The sequence below is a fragment of the Oncorhynchus mykiss genome, chromosome 1 (genome assembly GCF_057628025.1).
Source record: "Oncorhynchus mykiss isolate SJ-2025 chromosome 1, ASM5762802v1, whole genome shotgun sequence".
NCBI lineage: Eukaryota > Metazoa > Chordata > Actinopteri > Salmoniformes > Salmonidae > Oncorhynchus > Oncorhynchus mykiss.
In genome coordinates, this window is record NC_143022.1 from 17,068,089 (window position 1) to 17,086,639 (window position 18,551).

Sequence of the window (18,551 nt, forward strand, 5' to 3'; positions counted from 1 at the left end):
GAAAGAATGAGAACAAACTAAGTATACAAGCATGTCAGAATGAAATGTGCAGAAATTGATGACAATAATCATTGAACAGTTGCACTGATGTAGAATTCCATTCAAGGAAATACCTGTAATCGTCCCTGGTGGCCACAAGACTGGACACATTACGCAGGATGCCACCTCCACTCTCAATGATTGCCAGTGAGTTGGTCTGACATCTGTAGGTGAGGGTGCTGACCAAGAAGCCCAGAGCCCCATCTACTGAGCAAATGGCCACCTTGTTCTCAGGACTGTGTGCTGACAGATTCCACAGAGCGCTGAGGAGGCTCTTCAAGGTGGATTCCTAAAATGGGATTTTGCATTAACATTGCATTAGAGATTAAAAAAATATATTATATTTTGCAATTATTTCCTTTGATAATTGCTTTGGTTACAATTGCCAACATGAATTAATCACATAATCTAGGTGTGATTTTACCTTTGTAGCTTGAAGAGCACAGGTTATCAATCCTGTTACACTCCCCACGTCTCTAAGGACCCTCTTGCTGTTGATGTCTGCACGCCATGACAGATTTCTAAGAATACTCGACACTACCTGTGAGGGAACAATAGACATAACCTCTTCAGCCATGTGGTATTGTAAAAATGTATTTGAAGCACTGAAACTAAAAAGAGTAATGCCTGGTGATCCTGAAAGGGTGACAGAATTAATACACTCTGGAAATAGCTTTAGTATAGTAGTAACAACATCGAACCTGATGTAGTTCCTCACTATCAGATGCAAGTTGGGTGACAATGGCCTGCAGGCAGCTTTTCTTTGTGCAGAGAGTGGCCTGTGTAAAATAAAGGTCAGACATATAGTTGAAGTCGGAAGTTTACATACACTTAAGTTGGAGTCATTAAAACTCGTTTTTCAACCACTCCACAAATTTCTTGTTAACAAACTATAGTTTTGGCAAGTCGGTTAGGACATCTACTTTGTGCATGACACAAGTAATTTTTCCAACAATTGTTTACAGACAGATTATTTCACTACTAATTCACTGTATCACAATTCCAGTGGCTCAGAAGTTGACATACACTAAGTTGACTGTGCCTTTAAACAGCTTGCAAAATTCCAGAAAATTATGTCATGACTTTAGAAACATCTAGTAGGCTAATTGACATAATTTGAGTCAATTGGAGGTGTGCCTGTGGATGTATTTCAAGGCCTACCTTCAAACTCAGTGCCTCTTTGCTTGACATCATGGGAAAATCAAAAGAAATCAGCCAAGACCTCAGAAAAAAAATTGTAGACCTCCACAAGTCTGGTTAATCCTTGGGAGCAATTTCCAAATGCCTGAAGGTACCACGTTCATCTGTACAAACAATAGCACGCAAGTACAAACACCATAGGGCCACGCAGCCGTCATACAGCTCAGGAAGGAGACGTGTTCTGTCTCCTAGAGATGAACGGACTTTGGTTCGAAAATTGCAAATCAATCCCAGAACAACAGCAAAGGACCCTGTGAAGATGCTGAAGGAAACAGGTACAAAATTATCTATATGCACAGTAAAATAAGTCCTATATCGACATAACCTGAAAGGCCGCTCACTAAGGAAGAAGCCACTGCTTCTTCACCAAAACCGCCATAAAAAAAGCCAGACTACGGTTTGCAACTGCACATGGGGACAAAGATCGTACTTTTTGGAGAAATGGCCTCTGGTCTGATGAAACAAAAATAGAACTGTTGGCCGTAATGACCATCGTTATGTTTGGGGGGAAAAGGGGGAGGCTTGCAAGCTGAAGAACACCATCCCAACCGTGAAGCACGGGGGTGGCAGCATCATGTTGTGGGGGTGCTTTGCTGCAGGACGGACTATGCACTTCACAAAATAGATGGCATCATGAGGTAGGAAAATTATGTGGATATATTAAAGGAACATCTCAAGACATCAGATTTGTTGCAAATGGGTCTTCCAAATGGACAATGACCACAAGCATACTTCCAAAGTTGTTGCAAAATGGCTTAAGGACAACACAGTCAAGGTATTGGAGTGGCCATCACAAAGCCCTGACCTCAATCCTAGAGAAAATTTGTGGGCAGAACTGAAAAAGTATGTGCGAGCAAGGAGGCCTACAAACCTGACTCAGTTACACCAGCTCTGTCAGGAGGAACTGCCCAAAGTTCACCCAACATATTGTGGGAAGCTTGTGAAAGACTACCCAAAACATTTGACCCAAGTTAAACCATTTAAAGGCAATGCTACCAAATACTAATTGAGTGTATGTAAACTTCTGACCCATTGGGAATGAGATGAAAGAAATAAAAGCTGAAATCAATCATTCTCTCTACTATTATTCTGACATTTCACATTCTTAAAATAAAGTGGTGATCCTAACTGACCTAAGACAGGGAATTTTTACTATGATTAAATGTCAGGAATTGTGAAAAACGGAGTTTAAATATATTTGGCTAAGGTGTATGTCTTTATTGAAAAATGCCTTTACAAATCAGATAAATATGTATCCCTTTCAGTGGTTCGATGCTTTTCGGATGATACCTTGTTGACGACATCTCCGAAAGTAAGGTTTGTCAGTGCCATTCCCGCGTAGCGTCTAAGTGCCATATTGATGGGATCGTTCTGCATGCCGTACAGCTCCTGGTCCAAATGCATCACCTCTGCAACCACCTGCAACCCTCCTAAACAGATACACCCGCCAAGCACATCACAAACTGAATAATAGATTCATTCACATATCATATTTTTCTTTATGGTTATGCTTTATCGTCTGTATATTTCCCGTTGACGTGTTGTTCACTAACCTAGTTCATTCATGGCTCTTCGGTACTCCTCCTCGAAGGAAAGCTTCATGACAGCACACATGGCCTGGCAGATCTGGGGCTCCACTGGCTCAGGGATGTCTGAACGGAACACGGACAAGTACATCTTGAATTACTCTCACATCACTATATAATCCACAGTCTGCTATAGAGATCACATTAATCTCCTAAAATAATCCTCCTCTACTAACCTGTGGTTGTAGTACCCCCAGGAGAGGGAGTACGCACATGGCTCTCAATCCAGTCCCAGCCGCTGTCACAGTGAGAGCGGATCTGCTCCAGCACGTGCAGCACCCTCATCTCCCGCCGGGCCTGGCCCTCGTCGGGCTGGGAGTACACTATGTTATGCAGGGCAGTGCTGGCTCTGGACTGGGCCTCCCGGCTGCATGCTACACTCCTGGCCGACTCTCCGGCGCCCCCTGGGCCGTCGTGCAGGATCTGCACCAGCAGGGGAACGCAGCCGGACTTGCGCATGGCGATGCAGCTGTCTTGGGAGCTGGACAAGGCCAGCAGAGTGCGGGACATCTCCTCCTTGTCCCGGTTGGCCAGCATGGAGAGCAGCCAGAACACCATCTCCACCTAATCCAGGTGAAATACATGGCCGTGGAGAGTATTTTATTCATTCATTTATTTACCTTTATTTCGGCAGATAAGTCGACTGAGAGATGCCTCAATATTTTATAGCAATGATTATAAGCATAACTTGCATATTATGTCTAATACCTTTGTTAAAACCAAGCATAGACTTTATTTGTTATAATTCATTGATATTATATTTAAAAGGTGATTGAATTGCTCCTCATTTGTTATGTCGTTAATGCATTTCTTTTGAAGCAATGTTTCTTTAATGTACATGTGTGAATAGGTTGGTTTACTGTTAAGTTTACGTTTCCCATGTATCTGGTTAAGTTGTGACTAATGAAGTAGCTTGTTATGATGTGGCCAATGGGAGAGTTGACCTGGTTAACAGGAGGCCTGGGTTGAAAACAAGAGAGAGGAGAGACGTTGAAAAAAGAGAGAGGAGAGACGTTATCAGTGTTGGTGAAGAAAAACGACTAAAGAAGACTATAAGGAGAGACCAAAGACATACCTACAGAGTTTTGAAGGGAAATACTGATTTAATTTTTTTCCAAGAGAGTATTATTATATTGTTAAGAAAGACCTATTGGAGACTGGAGCTGCCTTCACATTGTGGATACATTCAACATCCTCAAGGCTAGCCTAGCATCTTGCAAGGTCTGGAGAGAATTACTTGTGGACGATCGGCGAATTATGGTTTCCACGGGATATCGGTTGCTGCTACGTAGTACTGGCTGCATTGAAAACTGTGTTTGCGTTGGATCTTATGAGGACACCTCACCTGCACCAAACTGCTATATGGTGCTGAGGAAATATCTACGAGTAGTCAGTAACTGTAAGGACCAACGCTAGAGTAGAGAAACAGGTATGGTGAGTCAAACATTTAATTAGGAACAGACATGAAACAAGACAGGAACAGAGTCAGCACACGGGTATACAAGGACATATGACAATCAATGCTGAAGCCGGGAACAGAGCGGGGGAACAGACAGATATTGGGGAGGTAATGACAGAGGTGATAGAGTCCAGGTGAGTCCAATAATCGCTGATGTGCGTGACGGAGGAAGGCAGGTGGGCGTAATGATGGTGGCAGGAGTGCGTAATGCTGGGGAGCCTGGCGCCCTCGAGCACCAGGGGGAAAGAGCGGGAGCAGGCGTGACAGTACCCCCGACGAACCGGCAGAGGTGTGAGAGCCTGGCGAGCCGGCTGAGGCATAGGAGTCTGATGATCCGGCTGAGGCATGAAGGCCTGTTAATCCCGCTGAGGTGTGGGAGTCAGATGAACCGTCGGAGGCGTAGCAGCCTGACGAGACGGCTGGGCGTAAAAACCTGACGATCTGGCTGAGGCTTGACGTGGGATGGCCGCCATCCGAGCAAACCGGGGCAAAAAACCTCTCGAGCCAGCTAGGGCGTGACAGCCTGACGAGCTGGCTTAGGCACCCCCGGTTCTATCGGTGGCGGCCCCCAGACCCGACGTCACCACCAAACCGGAAAGCCAGCCCTCCCCGATGCTTCGTTTGTAAAGCCCTTTTTACATCAGCCGATGTCACAAAGTGCTGTACAGAAACCCAGCCTAAAACCCCAAACAGCAAGCAATGCAAATGTAGAAGCACCGGTGGCTAGGAACAACTCCCTAGAAAGGCCAGAACCTAGGAAGAAACCTACAATTTTTTATTTTATCTGAAGTTATTACCCTAGTTTGTAATCACCCTGGCGAGTTTACAATAGGGATTCTTATGTTCTTCTCACCTAATATCCCATCTCGTTCAGAAATCTAAGTAAGGTAATATTGTAAGAGTCAAATTTGAGCCTGGTGAGAGGGTTACATATGTAAAACCATCGAAATACCCCGTCGGAAAATGGTGGTTGAATATTATCATAAGCATGTAAGATCTACTTTCACTACACATGGCTCGATGGGATCTGATTATTGTCCACACACAAATAGTCATGTAAAAAAATGCAGAGCCACTAATGCAAACTCCATTCATTATTACTAAAGATGTGATGATGGCCTTACTTTGCTTCCATCTCCTTGTGCATCCAGAGCAGAAGCAGTCAACGCATGTTCAGTTTCGGGAATAGGCTGCTTTTCACAGCTTGAGATCTGCAAAGAAAGAGAGGGATCGTAAATGACATGGTTTCAAATTTCTCATTTTGTAGCGTTAAAGTCAATTGCAGGCGGTTTGCTTTGAACTTTCTATTAGGGCTGGGAATTGCCTCACAATACGATATTATCACAATACATCGCTGCTGATACGGTATGTATTGCGATTATCACGATTCTACTGTATATGTATTGTGATTATCACGATTCTACTGTATATCTATTGCGATTCTATACTGTGATTCTATTGCAATTTCCTCAGCATATTGCTCACTATATGTCGGCTGCAGAGAGACGGAGGAAGGCAGGTGGGCGTAATGATGGTGGCAGGAGTGCGTAATGCTGGGTAGCCTGGCGCCCTCGAGCACCAGGGGGAAAGAGCGGAGAGAGCATGAGAAAAATGTTGATCAGTCATGGAAATAAAAGTGCTGAAAAAACTTAAATAGAAGATGAGAAAAACAAAAGAAGAACAGGATGAAAAATACCAGAGTTTTGTGGAGTTACAGCCGACCAGCGGTAGCTAATACTACCTAGAAAAAAATGATAATAAATACATATATACAGTACCAGTCAAAAGTTACTCATTCCAGAGTTTTTCTTCATTTTTACTATTTTCTACATTGTAGAATAACAGTGAAGACATCACAGAGAGAATGCCAAGAGTGTGCAAAGCTGTCATCAAGGCAAAGGGTGGCTATTTTTAAGAATCTAAAATATATTTGTATTTGTTTAACACTTTTTTGGGTTACTACATGATTCCATATGTGTTATTTCATAGTTTTGATGTCTTCACTATTATTCTACAATGTAGAAAATAGCACAAAAAAAACAAAAAACTGGAATGACTAGGTGTGTCCAAACCTTTGACTGTGCTTCTACACCTGCATTGCTTGCTGTTTGGGGTTTTAGGCTGGGTTTCTGTACAGCACTTTGAGATATCAGCTGATGTACTGTATATATTACAAAAATTGTTCAAAATCGATACTTGGAGTCAAAGTACTGATATAATATAAACCAAAACAAATCAAGACTGACCTTCAAGTTCCCCTGAAAAAATGTATTTTGTTATTAATTTCAGTCTAAATTACAATCTTTTATTTAAAATAGAATAGATTATCTAAAATAGACTAATATCTTTGTAGATAAATTATATTCTATAATTATATTCAATACTGAATGTACACAATTGGAGTTGGTTAAGTTTATTGGGTTTAACAAACTTATTTTGAAATAATTACATCTGAATAGAAAGATTATGAACATCTAATTTAAAATAGTGTTTGTTAATATCCCATTAAAATTATTGTGCAAATATAATTATACCCGATAAATGGGCCAGAATAAATAACATTAGTAGATAATAGGAAAAAAATAAATGACCTAAATTTGCTGTCCAAACATAAAACAAGTATTTAGTAGTCAACATCAGTATCTCCTGAAGTGAACACCAGAGTGAAATGTTATTGTCAGTAGACAACTAACCGATATCAATACATTTAATTTCACCTCCTGCATCTTAATATTGGCCGTGCAGACAGACATTCATGTCTTTTCTCATAAGGTATGAGTTGCACACTCCCAGCATACAGACACACTCCATTTGGATTCAACAAACCGATTGGCTCCATCACAAATCTTCAGAGAGTCATCCATCAACTCTTTCATTCCCCCAGTCGATCACCATGGTAACCAGGCTTGTGCCTGATCACACCGAAGACAAGCTTTCAGACAAAGGGGAAGGGCTATTAGACATATGCTAGTCTGAATAGCTCCACCATGTTGTGAGTAATAAAGTGTGATCTCGCCGATAACAAGATAAACATGCTAAATGTGTCTGTGTTTTGATGGATTGAATCTGCCGTGGATTTTACCCCTTTAATTGTCGTAGCCACGCAGTTCAAATAAATAATCAAACGCTTACAATGGATTGCATAGGAACCTGCTGTGTGATGCAAGATGGTTGACAATAGCCCAGAAAAACATGGAACAATGTGTCTATTGTTGTCCCTTTTAATTCACATTCTTCCTGCATCCTGGTACTAGAGAACTCATTGCTATTCTCCTACAGAGCCCCAGAGGATAGATACACAGACACCTAAACGGGCCGGTCTGAGACCCACTCAACCGAAACACCCACTCCTGCTGTGCCAAGCTTGCAGTGCCCAAGCAACACTATACTCTTTGGGAGGAGCTACCAATTGGAGCCAAGCTAAAGAGGGGCAAAGCCTGTGTTCTGCAAAAATCATTTTGTGAAAACAGAACACAGGATTATCTGTCACTGTCACTTGCTTGTCTCAATCTCTGAATATAGTATGTTCACATGCAGACTAATAATTTGATATTAAACTGAGTATGGCAGTAAGCCAAGTATGGCATTAGTCATACTGCTTATCTTAAATCGGCGTTAGGTCATAATCGAAGTAAGCATACGCCGATTAAAACACCTGGTTTTATGAGCGATCTTTCATGTAAACTTCTTAATCATACGTAGTGTGTTGTATTTGAAGTGGGTTCGGGAAAAACTGAAAATATATATCTAGAAATAGTTTTCAAATACAAACTTTATATGTCCGAACTGTGTTCTCACCTCACACAGGCTCTTCTCCTGGGTGCCTCTGGACTCCTGGGCCTCCTGTAGTTCTTTCTCCAGCTGTTCCAGACGAGCCACACGGATCTGTGAGGGGAGACAGAGAGAGAGTCTTTAGTCGCCACAGTCATTTTGTGGCACGACAAACATTGTCCAAACATTGTACAACAACCTCTGAGAGCACTTTTAATTTCTTGGTTTTTCATGTAAAATGTGTGTGTTGCATCCAAAACATGTTTCAGAAAGAAGTTCCACACGCAATAATGTAAGTGAAGATATTGAGAACAGTTGCCAAATGTTACTGTGTGTGTTGCCATGACAGAGACAGACATGGCAGAGAGTGCCTCTCCTTACCTGTGTCCTCTGGACCATTTCATCGCTGGTTCCGAAGCGTTCCTCCATGACAGAACGCAACTGTTGTGCCTCAAACTCCAGCTGCTGGCGAATGAGGTCAATCTGTATGGAGAACTGTTAAGATAAGGAAAAAGAGATTAGTTTCCGCATAACACAAGCCTCCATTTTGGGGCATTCTGAAACAAAATGTACGCTAGCTTCTCTGCCAAAGAGTTTAACCAAAGATTTAACCCAAGATAGACCAGAGCCTGTTGTTTCCAATGGGACCAAATTAATCATAGTGGGCAGAACCAAGCATGAGCTAGAGAGATCCTACTGGTGCAATCTAGCAATTATTTGCATATTTCTGTTATGGAACGACCTACTCTGTGAAGTGCGCGTGTGCAATAACTGAATTCGCCCTTGCAATCCTTCTAAACAACAACAAAAAATGTGAAACTTTGGCAAAGGGTAAAGTCTTTAAGAAGCAGTCCACTCTGTTTGTTACAGATTATAGTTTTGGAAAGAGAACTGTATGGAGACCAAATGCTTCATTGACGAAAGAATCTGCAGAATGTCGGCCAAAATCCATCACGCTCCATCTTCTCACACTGCCTGCCGCTGGGCTTCCTCTCATCACCATATTTGGTAGTGAGTGAAAACACCAAGTGGATGCTTCACATTTATACATCTTGTGAAATATCTGGCTCATTGTTCTACTTGATGGTTTAACTCTCGCCTGTGCGCCTGTTAAAACAATAATGAGTTGATTTCATGACAATGAACATGCAAGAAAGCAATGAGCAATAAGACATGTTGTGTCTGTCTATGAAATAATAAAGTAATGCTCTACTCATACTCTAAACTGTTTCCAAAGAGTCATTTTCAAACAACAAGCACAAAATGAAATACGAGGGGGCGACAGTTTACATTTCCTGCAACTGAGTGCTGAGTACAAGTATACGTTGTACTGTATGTTATGGGCCACTGTGTCTGAGCACTGTGCAGGAGAGACTATTCTGGAGACTCAGTGGTGTTAAAGTGCTCTCACCGTGTCGATGCGTGGCAGTTGGTTCAGCCGCTGAGACAGTCCCTGGAGCTGGCTGTAGTACCAGTGACGCTCCCGCTCCTCCTTGTCTATCTCACTTAGCAACATCGTTCTGGAACACACCCAGCTACATTTAACACTTTGACTACCATCCCCCACAACATCACTGGGGATTCCTAGTACCTCACTTTTTTTTGTTGTTGTTGAAGGGACTACTGATTTATAGTGAATTATTATTTTTAAGGTATTATTTTAAAGATTTGATTTGATTTAGTATTACTAGTAATACATACATCTGATTGAACTATGGTAAAGTGCTAACCTCTCTTTGTACAGGTCTTCCAGATGCTGGGCCGTGATGCGTCTGTCTCCCAGCATGGCTTTGGTCAGGGCTCCAGGGTTCACAGCCGTGCCCTCCCCAGACAGAGAGGAGCTCTGGCGGGATGAAGGCCGCAGGGGGCTCCTGGCTCTGGAGGAGGAGGGAGGCAAGCAGGCCAGACAATCGTCCATGTCACCCGACTGACCTGCCAGACTGGCTAGACTGTCTGGGAGAACGCGCATGTTTTGCGGCTGGTACTTCAGCTCATAGTAGTTGGTCAAGTCCATGTGCAACTCTGAGAGAGAAATGTCATTAATATTTGGAAAATTAAATATGATTTTATTTTCTAAAAATGAATGATTGGAATAGCTGATATTGAATTAATTAATGAGTTGTGTACAATATCAGTCTAAACAGACATTAAATAGTGGGAAAATAGATAGAAAAGCACAGGGTGAAGGCACACATACCTTTGAGCTGGTCCAGCACATCAGTCCTCCCGGAAGAGGCCAAAGTGCCAGCCTCCAGCTCCAGTTTGCTTTGCAGCCCCTTCAGAACCCCCTAGGGAAGAGAAAGCAATTCACTATCTGTGTCCAACCAGAATCCCAGTCAAATTAAATTGTTGTGGCCACAGTGAATCCAAAAATGAGTCACAACCTGTTGGAATTACAATGTCCTCCTAGAGATGAAAAAAGCAAAGCAACTACTGTAAGCCTCCTATTCCTGTCCTTTCTTTTTCCTCAGTAGGCCGCCTGAAATCACAGCCAAGTCAATGTAAAATCCAAGCCTTTTCCTCAAATCAATATTCTCCAAGGGGTTGTTTTGAGGTTGGAAGGTTAGGTCTATTTGCCACCAGTGTCTGGCTTTGTGAGCTCCCTACAGAGCGTCCTGGTTGTCTGCTGATAGCTCAAGCTTCCCTCAGGAATATAAAGGCTTTAGCTGAGGATAATCCAGCTGTGTGCCAGAGGAGTGATAGGGTGTACCAGCATGACCTGGGGATGGCACCTACAATTAAATCTTAAAATGGTGACCTATCCAGACTATTATATGATTGATGTTGCTGGCTGGAATGGAGAAATTGTTTTGGTATGTTTTGTTGTTCACTTCGTCAATTCAGATTGAAATAATTTGTTATGAAAGAAGGACGAGTGGGACGTTTTCAATAACCAGATTATGAAAAATGTTTTGACCTTTCTGCTCATGCCTCAGAATCAGGTAACCAGTGTTTCAGTGGTAGTCCACAGTACACAGCATTTTGGCTAAAGCCACACTAAAGCACATTGGGAACCCTGATTCCACCCCTCTTGGGATGGTCCCTAATTCTTCCAGTAATCCAAACTCCCCACAAACTGGGATTCTTGCAACGTTTAATGCTCGCCTGGCACAAAACTGTGACCTAGGCTATAATATCACCACAGACCCTGACACAGATATCCTATTATGATGCATGTCTATAAAAGCCAAACGTTTTGTTGACAAACAGACAGATACCTAACAGTAAACCCTAATTGCACATGGTGTGACAGGGAGGAGTGTACAGAAATTTGAAGCAGGTTTAGCCACAGAGAAAAAAATGACTATATCAAAGAAGAAATATCCTGTCAGACAAGCTGGGATTTCAAGCAGCAAAATAATCGATAATGAGAAAATGTCTTAGCGGGCTATGTGGTCTATTGGTTTCCTTCTTCCTCTGCATCTTGTCTCAATCCCTGGTGGTATCATTACTGTAACGAGGACAACTGGTTAGATCAGTGCAGAAAGAGGAATGATTTTAAGGGTAGCTCAGTGCCTTGTCTATCCAGGCCAGGAATTCTAGCCATGAAGCATTAGTGTCTTCAGTCACTCAGGAGAGAAACCGGGTCTCTAGCGAAGGAGTTACATTAAGTCTACAGCATCCTTCAGAATTGGGGATGAACTCTATCCATCTGAGGCAGAACTGAGTGGATTTTGAATGGGGAAATGTCCTATCTCTATCTAAATCATACTATTAGCCATGGCTTGACAAAATGGAGGGAATCTAGGCATAGAGAAAATCCCAAATGAAAAATGTGTCCTTTTAAAAAACAAATGACAATTGCTGCCATTATTATGAGCTATCATCAAAGCAACATATTCTCATCTGTGTCTTCATATTTAAAAACATCTTAAGTCCAGATGCATCGAAATAACAAACAACAAATGAAGAGGTCAAGGAAATCTGGAAATGGTTGAAAATCCACCTTTCTAACCAATCTTCAAATCAACAGCCCAATGTTAGCCTCCTATTCTTATTTCTCCCTTAGCCCTGGGGTCGTCCCTCTAACCTCTCTCACCTTCATGTCGGTGGTCTCGTTCTCCAGCTTGGACAGGTGGTTGGAGTTGTCCTCCAGCTCTCTCCGCAGATGGGAATTCTCCTGGCGGAGAGCTTCCACCTGGTAGACCAGCTGGTCATAGGAAGCCGTGGAGTTTGCCATCTTCAGACAATGTTGTGGTTCCTGCAAGGCAGAAGAACAAGTGGGGCCGGAGCTTAATGAGCGTTGGAGATGAGTTTCATGGCTAACTCCAGCACATTATGCATTGCTTATTATAATTCCATTGTGTCTTTGTAGCAACAGTTATAGGAAAACAGGCAGTTTATTTCCTAATACAGTGCATTCGGGAAGTATTCAGACTGTTTACACATTTTGTTAAATTACAGCCTTATTCTAAAATGGTCATCATCAATCTACACACAATACCCCATAATGACAAAGCAAAAACAGATTTTAATGTTGTTGTTGTTGTTTTTTTAATTTTTTTTAAACAAATATAGCATTTCCATAAGTATTCAGACCCCCAGAAATTACAGCCTTGAGTTCTTCTTGGGTATGAAGCTACAAGCTTGACACACCTGTATTTGGGGAGTTTCTCCCATTCTTCTCTGCAGATCCTCTCAAGGTCTGTCAGGTTGGATGGGGAGCATCGCTGCACAGCTATTTTCAGGTCTCTCCAGAGATGTTCGATCGGGGTTCAAGTCCGGGCTCTGGCTGGGCCACTCAAGGCCCAGCCACTCAAGGCCCAAGTCACTTATGTATGTTTGTAATAGTGTGTTATATGTGAAAATGTGATCATATTATAAATGGTATTTTAATGTTTAAGGACTATTGGAAGATTAGTCCAAATGGGGACTAAAAGAGATCCAAATGAAATAAAATAAAAATCAAGGACATTCAGAGACTTGTCCTGAAGCCACTCCTGCGTTGTCTTGGCTGTATGCTTAGGGTTGTTGTCCTGTTGGAAGGTGAACCTTCGACCCTGTCTGAGGTCCTGAGGGCCCTGGAGCAGGTTTTTTTCACTCGATCCTGACTAATCTCCCAGTCCCTATATACAAAATAGTTCACCCATCTAAAAACAATACCCCATAATGACAAAGTGAAAACATGTTTCTATAATTTTTTTCACATTTAGTGAAAATAAAATAAATAAATATCTGCAATAGTGTTCACACCCCTGAGTCAATACTTTGTAGAAACACATTTGGCAGTGCTTACAGCTGTGAGTCTTTCTAGGAAAGTCTCTAAGAACTTTCCACTCATGGATTGTGCAACATCATAATTTTCAAAATTATTCAAGCAACTTTTGCCCATTATTCTTTTATAAATTCTTCAAGCTCTGTCAAATTTGTCAAAACTCACATTCTCAAACACATAGATCCCCTGAACGCAGCTCATTCTCCAGATCCCAATCACCTGAATTCTGATCACCTGTTCACACACCGGTATGTCATTATCACACACAATTTGGTTCAGTTCGTTGCCCCCCATTACTGTGAGGTATTGTTTGTTTTGTGACACACTTCTATTTGGAGCGCTGTTTTTTCCGGTGATTTTCTCCTCCCGTGTATGATAGTTTTTGCCTGCCTCACTAACAAAGCTTTTTGCCTATTCCCTGCCTGTACCTCAGCCTATCAGACTTCCTGTTATCAACCTATTGCCTGATCTCCCAGATGACGTTTCTAGCCTTTTCCCTGCCTGTACTGTTGCCTTTTTGGAACCCTGTGTATGACCTTCCTGCCCCTGGACCCAGCTACCTGCGTCCACCTGTGGTCCTTCACAAATAAACACCTGCTGTGCGCTGCGCATGAAACCAGCCCTCTGTCTCCCATCATGTTCATTACAGCTAGAAAACCATTTTCAGGTCATAGATTATCATAGATTATAGATTGCCATAGATTATCAAGTAGATTTACGTAAAAACTGTAACTCGGCCACTCAGGAACATTAACTGTTTTCTTGGTAAGCAACTCCAGTGTAGATTTGGTGTTTTAGTTGTTGTCCTGCGTCTCACAGTGTCTGGTGGAAAGTAGACTGAATTTTATTTTACACATTTTTTTTAAATTTTACCTTTATTTAACCAGGTAGGCCAGTTGAAAACAAGTTCTCATTTACAACTGCGACCTGGTCAAGATAAAGCAAAGCAGTGCGACACAAACAACAACACATAATTTCACATGGAATAAACAAACGTACAGTCAATAACACAATAGAAAAAAGTCTATATACAGTGTGTGCAAATGGCGTGAGGAGGTTGGGCAATAAATAGGCCATAGTAGCGAAGTAATTACAATTTAGCAAATTAACACTGGAGTGATAGATGTGCAGATGAGGATGTGCAAGTAGAAATGCTGGTGTGCAAAATAGCAAAAAAGTAAATAAAAACAATATGGGGATGAGGTAGGTAGATTGGATGGGCTATTTACAGATGGGCTGTGTACAGATGCAGCGATTGGTAAGCTGCTCAGATAGCGGATGCTTAAAGTTAGTGAGGGAAATATAAGTCTCCAACTTTAGCAATTTTTGCAATTCGTTCCAGTCATTGGCAGAACTGGAAGGAAAGGTTGCCAAAGGAGGAGTTGGGGATGACCAGTGAGAAATACCTGCTGGAGTGCGTGCTACGGGTGGGTGTTGTTATGGTGACCAGTGAGCTGAGATAAGGCGGAGCTTTACCTAGCAAAGACTTAAAGATGACCTGGAGCCAGTGGGTCTGGCGACGAATATGTAGCGAGGGCCAGCCGCCGAGAGAATACAAGTCGCAGTGGTGGGTGGTATATGGGACTTAGGTGACAAAACGGATGGCACTGTGATAGACTGCATCCAGTTTGCTGAGTAGAGTGTTGGAGGCTATTTTGTAAATTACATCGCCAAAGTCAAGGATCGGTAGGATAGTCAGTTTTACAACAGTATGTTTGGCAGCATGAGTGAAGGAGGCTTTGTTTGCGAAATAGGAAGCCGATTCTAGATTTCATTTTGGATTGGAGATGTTTAATTTGAGTCTGGAATGAGAGTTTATAGTCTAGCCAGACACCTAGGTATTTGTAGTTGTCCACATATTCTAAGTCAGAACCATCCAGAGTAGTGATGTTAGTTGGGCGGGCGGGTGTGAGCAGCAATCGGTTGAAAAGCATGCATTTAATTTTTACAAGCGTTTAAGAGCAGTTGGAGGCCACGGAATGAGTGTTGTATGGCATTGAAGCTCGTTTGGAGGTTTGTTAACACTGTCTAAAAAGGGCCAGATGTATACAGAATGGTGTCGTCTGCGTAGAGGTGGATCAGGAAATCACCAAGAGCGACATCGTTGATATATACAGAGAAAAGAGTCGGCCCGAGAATTGAACCCTGTGGTACCCCCATAGAGACTGCCAGAGGTCCGGACAACAAGCCCTCCGATTTGACACACTGAACTCTATCTGAGAAGTAGTTGGTGAACCTGGCGAGGCAGTCATTTTAGAAACTAATGCTGTTGAGTCTGTCGATAAGAATACGGTGATACGAAAGAAAGGTTGAACAGACTGGTAATAGGGGTTGCAACAATGGCGTGGATAGTTTTAAAAATAGAGGGTCCAGATAGTCTAGCCCAGCTGATTTGTACGGGTCCAGGTTTTGCAGCTCTTTCAGAACATCTGCTATCTGGATTTGGTTGGAGAAGCTGTGGAGGCTGTGGCAAGTAACTGCGGGGGGTGCAGAGCTGTTGGCCGGGGTTGGGGTAGCCAGGAGGAAAGCATGGCCAGCCGTAGAGAAATGCTTGTTGAAATTCTAGATTATCGTGGATTTATCGGTGGTGACAGGGTTTCCTAGCCTCAGTGCAGTGGGCAGCTGGGAGGAGGTGCTCTTATTCTCCATGGACTTTACAGTGTCCTAGAACTTTTTGGAGTTAGAGCTACAGGATGTAAATTTCTGTTTGAAAAAGCTAGCCTTTGCTTTCCTAATTGACTGAGTCTATTGGTTCCTGACTTCCCTGAACAGTTGCATATCGCGGGGACTATTCGATGCTAGTGCAATCTGCCACAGGATGTTTTTGTGCTGGTCGAGGGTAGTCAGGTCTGGAGTGACCCAAGGGCTATATCTGTTCTTAGTTCTACAAAAGTGGCATGCTTATTTAAGATGGTGAGGATATTACTTTTAAAGAACGACCAGACATCCTCTACTGACTGGATGAGGTCAATATCCTTCCAGGTCGATTAGAAAGGCCTGCTCGCAGAAGTGTTTTAGGGAGCATTTGACAGTGATGAGGGATGGTCGTTTGACCGCGGATCCATAGTGGATGCAGGCAATGAGGCAGTGATCGCTGAGATCCTGATTGAAAACAGCAGAGGTGTATTTGGAGGGCAAGTTGGTCAGGATAATATCTATGAGGGTGCCCATGTTTATGGATTTGGGGTTGTACCTGGTGGGTTCCTTGATCATTTGTGTGAGATTGAGGGCATCTAGCTTAGATTGTAGGACTGTCGGGGTGTTAAGCATATCCCAATTTAGTTCACCTAACAGAACGAACTCTGAAGATAGATGGGGGCAGTCAATTCACATATGGTGTCCAGGGCACAGCTGGGAGCTGAGGGGGGTCTATATCAGGCGGCAACAGTGAGAGACTTATTTCTGGAGAGATTCATTTTTAAAATTAGAAGCTTGAGCTGTTTGGGCATAGACCTGGAAAGTATGACATAACTTTGCAGGCTATCTTTACAGTAGATTGCAAAGCCTCCCCTTTCGGCAGTTCTATCTTGACGGAAAATGTTGTAGTTGGGGATGGAAATCTCAGAATGTTTGGTGGCCTTCCTAAGCCAGGATTCAGACACGGCAAGGACATCAGGGTTGGCGGAGTGTGCTAAAGCAGTGAGTAAAACAAACTTAGGGAGGAGGCTTCTAATGTTAACATGCATGAAACCAAGGCTTTTACAGTTACAGAAGTCAACAAATGAGAACGCCTGGGGACATGCATGGCCTCTGATAACCTCCACATCACCCGAGGAACAGAGGAGGAGTAGGATGAGGGTACGGCTAAAGGCTATCAAAACTGGTCGTCTAGTGCGTTGGGGACAGAGAATAAAAGGAGCAGATTTCTAGGCGTGGTAGGATAGATTCAGGGCATAATGTACAGACAGGGGTATGGTTGGGTGCGGGTACAGTGGAGGTAAACCTAGGCATTGAGTGACGATAAGAGAGGTTGCATCTCTGGATGCACTAGTTATGCTGGGTGAGGTCACTGCATGTGTGGGAGGTGGGACAAAGGAGGTATCTGAGGCATGTTGAGTGGGACTAGGGGCTCCGCAGTGTACCAAAACAATGATAACAATCCTAAACAACAGTATACAAGGCATTTTTGACATTAGTGAGAGTCATAAAGCGAGGCATAAAGCAATCACAGGTGTTGATTGGGAGAGCTAGCTAAGACAACAACGGGTAAGACAACAACAGCAACCGGTAAAATGGCGATGATTGGGCAGAGAGGGTCAGTTAACTACACACGGCCTGAGTTCGAGGCTGGGGCCGACAGATAAACAAAATAAACTAAATGGAGTACCATGCTTAATGAACAGTCCAACAGGCATCAGCTATGTAGCCAAGTGATCATAGGGTCCAGCAATAGATGAAACAGGGAAGCCGCTAGGTAGTCGTTACTACGCTAGCAAGCGAGAGACACGGCGTTCAAAAAAAGTTAGCAGGCCGGGGCTAGTAGAAGCGTCTGCTCTGATGTCCGGCAAAGGCCGGTTGGGGGCACAATGGATGGAATTATGTCGGCAGACAAGTCGTGATGGAGCGGCGGGGCTCCGTGTCGACAAAGGGTCCAGGCCAGTTGGCAAAAGAGGTATTGTAGCTGGAGTAATTTTGTTTGCTAGCCAGGAGATGTGCCTGGCTCGCGGCTAACTGATGCTAGCTTCGAGACAAGGGCGTTAGCCACTATAGCCACTCGGTAGCAGCTAGCTAGCAGCAATGATCTGATGCAAAGGTCCAGAGCTTGCGGCAGGAATCCGGTGATGTGATGGATTCTAGTCGTGTTAGTGAAGAGTTCGGGAGGCATCAGCTATGTAGCCGACTTATTATAGGGTCCACTGAGCAGGCCCGGAGATGGGCCTGGCTCAAGGCTAGTTTCGGGCTGGGCCACTCGGTGGCAACTAGCTAGCTGCGATGATCTGGAGTAATGGTCCAGGACTTACGGCAGGAATCCGGTGTTGTAGTGGAGAAAAACTGTCTGGCAGACTGGCAGGCTGGCAAGTATTATCCAGGCTAAAAGCGGCTGGTGTCTGTGCTAAAGGTAAAGGCCACTAGCAGTGGCTAACAATGACTAAATAGCTAGTAGCTAATTAGCTGGTTAGCTTCTGATGGATAGCTCCTGATGGAGGTTCTGGCTATAAGGTCTAAAAATAGCAGATCCGTATCACATTGGGTGAGGCGGGTTGCCGGAAGGTATATTTAATTTAAAAAATGGAAAAAGAGATTGAAAATATATTGAATTATATACAAAAAGACGAATCAA

General features: G+C 43.2%; 1 protein-coding gene across 1 annotated transcript in view; it reads right to left on the bottom strand.

Annotated features, from left to right (window-relative positions):
• Positions 1 to 18,551, bottom strand: part of LOC110490301 (adenomatous polyposis coli protein 2) — a 49,542-nt gene that overhangs the window by 7,727 nt on the left and 23,264 nt on the right. The window contains exons 2-14 of the mRNA XM_021563655.3: positions 12,095 to 12,256; positions 10,253 to 10,343; positions 9,786 to 10,077; positions 9,467 to 9,575; positions 8,437 to 8,550; positions 8,083 to 8,169; positions 5,409 to 5,495; positions 3,002 to 3,389; positions 2,793 to 2,891; positions 2,530 to 2,669; positions 741 to 818; positions 464 to 580; positions 114 to 328 (exon numbers count right to left, since the gene is read on the bottom strand). Coding sequence (XP_021419330.3) covers positions 114 to 328; positions 464 to 580; positions 741 to 818; positions 2,530 to 2,669; positions 2,793 to 2,891; positions 3,002 to 3,389; positions 5,409 to 5,495; positions 8,083 to 8,169; positions 8,437 to 8,550; positions 9,467 to 9,575; positions 9,786 to 10,077; positions 10,253 to 10,343; positions 12,095 to 12,235 — 1,958 coding nt within the window. The 5' untranslated portion in view covers positions 12,236 to 12,256. The remainder of the gene's footprint in view (positions 1 to 113; positions 329 to 463; positions 581 to 740; positions 819 to 2,529; positions 2,670 to 2,792; positions 2,892 to 3,001; positions 3,390 to 5,408; positions 5,496 to 8,082; positions 8,170 to 8,436; positions 8,551 to 9,466; positions 9,576 to 9,785; positions 10,078 to 10,252; positions 10,344 to 12,094; positions 12,257 to 18,551) is intronic.